The following is a 7,497-nucleotide window of genomic DNA, read 5'->3' as shown; positions in this document are numbered from 1 at the left end:
GGACAGTGCTGTTGTTGCAGGGGTCTGGGAGCCTTTCTGTTGGTTCAGAAGCCCTGAAGAAGGATTTTCTTGTTGTATGTTTACAGAAATCCTGGGAGAGGGCTTTGCTAATGTGTTCAGGGGTTCTAGGACTGTTCTACAGACAGAGGATAAATTCATGAAGGGATTGGCAATGTATCTTATGGCCTTGCTAAGCCTTGTCTCCCCAGGAACTAAGATTGCTGAGAACTTGCCTCGTGTCAAGATGAAGAAAAGACCTCCATTTGGGTATTAAGTGCTGTGTTTAAACTTGATGTAACTCTGGGGTAGATTCAATTGTGATCCAGGGGTGGGGAACTTTTGACCTTATGTTTGGAAACTAATCTCCATTTGAGAAGAGGGGCTTTGTGGTGGACTAAATGAAGGTATAGCCTAGGGGTGGAGAAGTATTTAGAACAGAGACTTTGTAATTGATTGAATGATTGGAAGGTCCTGGGGTGGGGTAGTGCTTGGAGATTATTTAATCACACTTAGTAAATGCTGTATTTTGAATGGTGTCATGTTTTGATCTTCTCTGTTCTGGGTTTGTTACTGAATAAAATGGAGAGCACCTATGCTGGTATTCTGAACCTTGGGAAGTTGCCTTTCTTTTGGCATTACATTACACCACCTCACATCTATCAGATTGGCTAACATGACAGAAAAGGAAAGTGACCAAAAAAAAAAAAAAAGGAAATCGACAAATTCTGGAGGGGATGTGGAAAAACTGGGACACTAATGCACCATTGGAGTTGTGAACTGATCCAACCATTCTGGAGAGCAAATTGGAACTATGCCCAAAGAGCTATAAAACTCTGCATACCTTTTGGCCCAGCAATATCACTCCTAGGTCTATATCCCTAAGAGATCAAATTAAAAGGAAAAGAACCTATCTGTACAAAAATATTTATGGCAGCTCTTTTTGTGATGGCCAAGAATTAGAAATTGAAGGAATACCCATCAACTGGGGAATGGTTGAACAAGTTGTGGTTTATGATTATAATGGAATATTATTGTGTTATAAGAAATCAAGGGGGAGAGGGGCTTCAGAAAAGCCTGAGAAGATCTACACATAAACTTGTGCAAAGTGAAGCATGCAGAACCAGGAGAACATTGTACACAATAACAGCAATACTGTAAGGAGGATAGTGTGAAAGCCTTAGCCACTCTGATCAAGACAAGGATCTAAGACGATTCCAAAGGGATTCATGATAAAAAAGCATATCCATCTCCAGAGAGAGAACTGATCAATTCTGAAAGCAAACTGAAGTAGACATTTTTACTTTATTTTTCTTGTTTGTGGGTGTGTTTTTGAAATATGACTAATATGGAAATATGCTTTGCATGACTTCACATGTATAATCAATACCCTATTGTTTGCCTTTCCAATGGGTGGAGGAGGGACAGGGAGAAAATTTACAGCTCAAAAATTTTTTTAATAAATGTTTTTTTTAAATGTTAACATAATTGGGAAATATTTAACCAAATAAATAACTTTTTTCAAAAAAAAAAGAAAAAGTTGGGGCAGCTAGGTGGCACAGTGAATAGAGTAGCAGCCCTGAAGTCAGGAAGACCTGAGTTCAAATCAGGCCTCAGATACTTAACACTTACTAGCTGTGTTACACATGGGGTCGAGGCAAAGGTGCTCAGATCCAAGTACCATCTCCCAACTACCATCCTTTCATCCCTTTCATCCCTCCTCCCTGTCCAACAGGCAAGTCACTTAACCTCAATTGTCCTGCCCTCCAAAAAAAAAGAAAAAAAATCATGAGCTCTTTGAGAGAAGACAGAAGCATTTTTCATCTGCCTACCTCAGTATTTTGCACCCAGTAGTGACTGAATAAACATTGGCTGACTTTAAGTGATGTGAGTTTGACTCCTCTCTGACATGTTCCCATCCAGCCCTCAACCCCTCCCTCCCTGGCCCAGCAGCCAGTACTGGGCATTTGATGGATGGCTAGACCAGTCCTGAGAACATTCCAAGGCATCAGGGGCAGAGCAGCTGCCCTCATCTAGAACAGCTGACAGTGACACAGATAGGGGGGGAAGGTGTCTCATCAGGGGGTCCCCAAGGTCAGGAGCATGACTGGGGAGGGGAGAGCATTCCACAGGACATGAGTACTAGGCAGTCTCTCCTTCCCCATTCCCCTTACTCACCCTCTCCCCCTTCTCACCACCTCCAGGTAACCCCCGAGGTCCAGGGGGGCCACTCCTGCCCTGAGAGAAAAGAGAGTGAATGAGAAGGGACAAGGCAGCTCAGGAAGATGGGCTGTAGTAGACACAGGAAAGGTATGAAGGGAGAGGAGGAAACACAGGAAGGGGATGAGAGGGGAGGGGCAATTACCGGGTCTCCAGGGGGGCCAATTTGTCCTTTCTGGCCCTGAGAAAATACAAGGAACATGAGGGCCAAGCCACTGACCATCCCTTCCGCAAGTCATCTATCATGCATCCCATCCACAGAATCCATCAGTGTCACTCGAATTGCTTACCCCCTCCACTGACCCTTCTCACCGATTCTCCCCCCACTCCACAAATAAACATGTTCTATCCCTCCCCCATCCCCCAACTCCTACTCACAGTCTCTCCAGGTTCCCCTTTCTGGCCCTGGGGACACACATGGGGTAGAGGCAAAGGTGCTCAGATCCAAGTACCATCTCCCAACTCCCATCCTTTCATCCCCTTCATCCCTCCTCCCTGTGCAAGAGCTCCTGTACACTCACCCGTGGACACTGTGATGGGCAGGGCACGGGCCTTGGCTGTGGACACAGACAAAATCTCCATGAAACCTAAGCAACCTGAATTCTCCCCACAAGAGACTCCTTCTAAAGCCCATCCTTGGAGTCCTGGGACTCCTCTGTCTGCCCAACCGCACATCTCTTACCTGGATGCCAGAGGCTGCCTGGCAAAGGGCAGTGGCCAGACCACCAACTGCTTGATCCAGGCTACGGGCGTTGTCCGCAGCAATAAAGACTGGGGCAGGATCCACACCAGACACCAGACGCCTCAGCTGCTCAGGCTGAGCCCCAGGCATACCCAATGCAAACACAGAGATCCCTGCCAGAAACACTGCTCAGACCCAGGGCCCCCCACGGGTAGATGCCACATCTTTCCCACAGACCAAGATTTCTCTTTAAATGGGAGCTATGCTTCGCCCCAACACTTAGAGTCATGTTATCCTCCCAAACCTAAGCCCCTCACCTGCAGCCTGGGCCTCTCGGGCAGGACTGATGACATCATCCCCAGAAGGACTATCCGCCACCAGCACCAGCAAGCCCGGCACACCAGAGCGCCGCCCACTGCTGCCAGGGGCCAACAGGTATCTGTGCGCCGTATTAATGGCAACCCCTACAGGGAAAGAGCACTCTTTGGCTAGAGCCCCAAAGAGACAATTCCTATCCCCAAATAGCCCCAGGATCACCCCTTCCTCAGCCACTTAAATCCGGATGGTTGGGGATAGACAGTGAGCCCACAAACCAACCCCAGAGAGTCAGAAAACCCAAGGAGCTATGGACAGAGGCTAGCCAGTGACTTGGTCTGTGTTGTCCCACCCCAGAGACTGTCCCCCTGGTCCCTCACCAAGGTTGTTCCCGCTTGGATCTGTGTAGGGAATGCCCTGGATCCGCTGAAGGATGGCATTTCGATCATAGGAGCCATTCAAAGGGACCAGGGGAGAGGGTCGGTGACTGTAGGTCATAAGCCCAACCTGCAAGGAAGGAGGTTTGAGAACTGAGATTTGTCTACTCAGGCCGAAGGCCTGGGGACATCTTGTAATTAAGTCCTAGGCACGTTCCAACTCAACCTTTAAAGCCCACTTCATAAGCCCTCCAGCACTTCCAACAAGCCTTCCCTGATCCCTCTGGTAAGTACTACCCACCACCCACCCCCCAAGCATAACTTAGGGCTTCTGTTTGCACTCCTCTCTGATGCACAGAATGTAGTGTGTTCTAGCTGTTGGTGTTTGTGTCTTATCCACCCATTAAGCTGAGTTCCAGAGCCCAGCACAGGTATTCATATACAGCAGGTGATTAATAAATGCTTGTTTAATAAATTGCTGAATGATGGTTCTCAGCTAGACCTAGAGGAAAGACATTGGCTTGGGGTGAGGACTGGACGTGGGCCTTTCTAGTGGCTGGGGAAAGGGAGGCAGGGGAGGGGCAGTTAATAGAGAGAGGGGGAGCTGGAGGGATCCCAGCAGGATGTGTTGACTGAGATGAAAGGTAGCACCCCAGAATTAAGACAGGTCATGTATGCTCAGGACAACCATGAGGAATTCTAATGGGGGGGAAGGGGAAGAATTATTCCAGATGCTGAGTCAGGGTTCAGAATGCTATCAGAAGAACATAGGATGATAAAGTCTTAAAGATGCTAACTGAGTGGCCCAAGTTTACCAGACTAAGAGCTTACTTGTACCCTTGAGGCAGTAGAAGTGGATTCTGATAAATGCTAGCTGAATAAATGAGAGGAAGGAAATAGCCTTTATTAAGGCCCCACTATGTGCCAGGCACTATGCTAAGGACTTTAAAATACTTCCTCCTTTGATGAGGATGGTTTATTTGAAAGGGGGCCCAATCAGGAAGAAATCACACCATTCCCAGGAGTCAAGGGACTGAATACAAGAATTGAGCCTAGGCCCCAGGGTCAAAGTAATGTCGGTAAGTGATAGCAGGACTGCCAGGTAGGCCCTACACCAGGAACTTGTGAACTTGTGGTTAGAAAGTCTTCAGAATGACTATAGAGAACACATGGAAGGAACTGTTTGAGGTTTTAAATCTGTACTAAATTGTGGAATCAGAGAATCACAGGACCATAGGACCAGAAGGAACTTTAGAGAACATCGTTTTACAGATTCAGGAAGGGCAGAAACAAGCCATGGGGAGTCAGTAAACAGCAGGTTCTATGACCTGCAAGGCCTGGACTCTTTCTATGCCAGTTACCTAAGCAATGTTAGACTATACTTATAAAAAATAGAGTCTGATCAATAAAGGTTCCATGATGTAATGAGAAGAGCCTTGGCCTGGGAATTGGAAATCTGGGCTTCCAGAAGCCACTTGCACACTCAGAGCCTCATTTTCTCTATTTATAACACAAGGAGAACAGATGTGATCCCCAGAAGATTCTCCCCTAAACTTGATGGTCTATGTTCTGTGACTGTGTAAAGCTGGGAGCTGGGGACAGGAACAGAATGAACTGGGTATAGGGAGAAGGGAGGAATTGCTGAAAAGAGAGAGGTCAGAATTGAGGCAAGCATTCAGGTACAGAGCCCCTCTACAGGTGAAACTTTTTCCTTTGGAATCCTGATTAGTATCTGGGACTGGCGCAGAGGACAAGGAAATACCTGTATAGCATCTGGCCCGAGTGGTCCCAGGGCAGACACCAGGCGGCTGAGGGCAGACTTCACAACGCCTGAGAGATGCTCATTGTCCCTAGTGGCGTGGATCAGGAACACAACATCCGCCCGGCCATTTGAGCACCCTGCAAGCAGGGGAGGGGAGAAGGTGTCCCCAGTGGTACTGCCAGCATGCTTCCCATGATCGCTGGCTCCTCCTGACATCACCCACCACTCCCACGTAGCAGACCTGGCTTCCCTAGATCTTGACATCACTGTCTTACATCTCATTGGCTACTGATACCAAGTAGATCTATCCTCCACCAATCCCACCCCCAAATGCTTGCCCTGTGGTCTCTTTACCAGGATGCTGAGTGAGTGAAACCTCAGGACCTCGGCTACTTCCTTGGACAGGTGTTAAGGAAAAGGTGTAGGAGATGCCAGGTTCCAGTCCTGACACTCTCTGGGAGCTCAAGGAGCCTGGAAGTGTCTGCTGGGACCCAGGGGCAGCTATCAAGGTGGAAAAGAAAGAGGAGATAAAATAAAGATTAATTATGAGAAGCATCCTCTCACCAACATACAGAGGACTCCTGCCACCAGACAGCTCTAAGACCTCCCCTAGACCTTTAAGGTCCCCTCATAAAATCCCAGGTATACACACAGTACTCCAGCTTGCAGATGTCCCACATTATACAAACAACCTTGGAGTTTTTCTCCCACAAAGGACTTGGAGACTTCCTCCCAACATAGCACTGGGAACAGTCCACCCAAGTATATAATCCCCCAAGAGAATCCACTGCTGGTGGGGAGAGAGGTAGAAGATAAGCCTCTGCCTCCCTGCCCAACACCAACACTGAAGAGTCCCTCCAGCCCATCCATTGCCAAGCACTCTTACTGTGGCCAGAGCCTGGAAGTGGTCTCCAAGAGAGGATGTAGCTGGATGTCCCTGGCACTGGCGTCCAAGCCAACGTCACTGAATCCACTGAAGTCTCCACAATACGAAGGTCGGTGGTAAGGAGGGAGGGAGGCCCTGTGGGCAGAGCCAGGAGTCAGTGTATAGGGTCATGGGAAGTGAATGGAGTTAGAGATGGTGTCTCTGAAGGGGAGATATAAGGCTTGAGTAATATTAAGCACAAGGAAGTATTCCAAGAGAAAGGGCTGGTTTTAAGCTAGGACGTGGGAGAGAATGAGGGGTGGGGAATTAATGTCCTGGAGAACCCTCCTTAGGGAGGAGAAGGGAGTCAGAGGATCTGAGCTAATAAAGGTAGAAGGAGCCTTAGAGACCACACCTTCATTGAGGGTCAGAGCAGGGATATGACTTACTTAGGGTCATGGAGACCTAACACTAGAACCCAGGATTTCTGATTTCCCAGAGAGACATCTTTCTACTACACCAGGTTGCCGGGGGTCAAGGGAACTGCCCCAAAAGAGAGAGTTTGGTTCAGGGAAGGTGGTATGTTCCAGAGGGAGAAAGGGATGGTGGCCTAGAGACAAGAGTCCCAATTTGGGAAAACGAATCCCAGATGTCAGGCTCTTACCAGTTCGGGCAGATAGTGTCAGTGGTGGGCTCTCCCCTGATCCAGAAGGACCCAAGGTGCTCAGGGTCACATAGTACAGTGTTCCTGGCTCTAACCCTACCAGGTCATAGCGGTTGACTTCTGGACCCAGGATCCTGGACTGCTCTAGGCCACCTAGAAGAGAATAGGGGAAGAAGGCAGAAAAGTGGGAGATGTGGAGATGGGAGCAGATGGAGAAGAGAAGAATAATAGATAACATTTATATAATACATACTAAGTGCCAGGCACTGTGCTAAGTTACAATTACTATCTCACTTGATCCCTTCAACAATCCTGGTAGGTAGGTTTTATTATTATCCTCATTTTGCAGATGAGAAAACTGAGGCAAACAGATATCAAGTATCTTGCTCGGTATCACAATGCTAGGAAGTGTCTAAGGTTAGATTTGAACTCTGGTCTTACTGACTCCAAGTCCAGTGATATATTCATCACTGCCCAGAAAAGAGATGGAAGATGGAGGATAAAGGGACCAGGAGATGGGAAGAAGAGAAAAAGAGAGAAATAAAGGAAAGGAAAGAAAGGAAGGAAGGAAAGAAAGAAAGAAAGAAAGAAAGAAAGAAAGAAAGAAAGAAAGAA

The 7,497-nt window shown here is 47.7% G+C and overlaps 1 protein-coding gene across 1 annotated transcript in view; it reads right to left on the bottom strand.

Moving 5' to 3' along the window:
* Positions 1–7,497, bottom strand: part of COL7A1 (collagen type VII alpha 1 chain) — a 58,379-nt gene that overhangs the window by 34,814 nt on the left and 16,068 nt on the right. Inside the window, exons 22-32 of the mRNA XM_069095788.1 lie at positions 6,883–7,035; positions 6,240–6,374; positions 5,708–5,854; positions 5,354–5,490; positions 3,595–3,721; positions 3,217–3,363; positions 2,900–3,072; positions 2,739–2,774; positions 2,596–2,622; positions 2,363–2,398; positions 2,176–2,235 (exon numbers count right to left, since the gene is read on the bottom strand). Coding sequence (XP_068951889.1) covers positions 2,176–2,235; positions 2,363–2,398; positions 2,596–2,622; positions 2,739–2,774; positions 2,900–3,072; positions 3,217–3,363; positions 3,595–3,721; positions 5,354–5,490; positions 5,708–5,854; positions 6,240–6,374; positions 6,883–7,035 — 1,178 coding nt within the window. The remainder of the gene's footprint in view (positions 1–2,175; positions 2,236–2,362; positions 2,399–2,595; positions 2,623–2,738; positions 2,775–2,899; positions 3,073–3,216; positions 3,364–3,594; positions 3,722–5,353; positions 5,491–5,707; positions 5,855–6,239; positions 6,375–6,882; positions 7,036–7,497) is intronic.

This window comes from Petaurus breviceps, unplaced genomic scaffold (genome assembly GCF_028583685.1).
Source record: "Petaurus breviceps papuanus isolate PSGF00001 unplaced genomic scaffold, PetGlider_PUasm1.0 227, whole genome shotgun sequence".
Taxonomy (NCBI): domain Eukaryota; kingdom Metazoa; phylum Chordata; class Mammalia; order Diprotodontia; family Petauridae; genus Petaurus; species Petaurus breviceps.
This window is presented reverse-complemented; position numbering and strand designations above follow the sequence as displayed.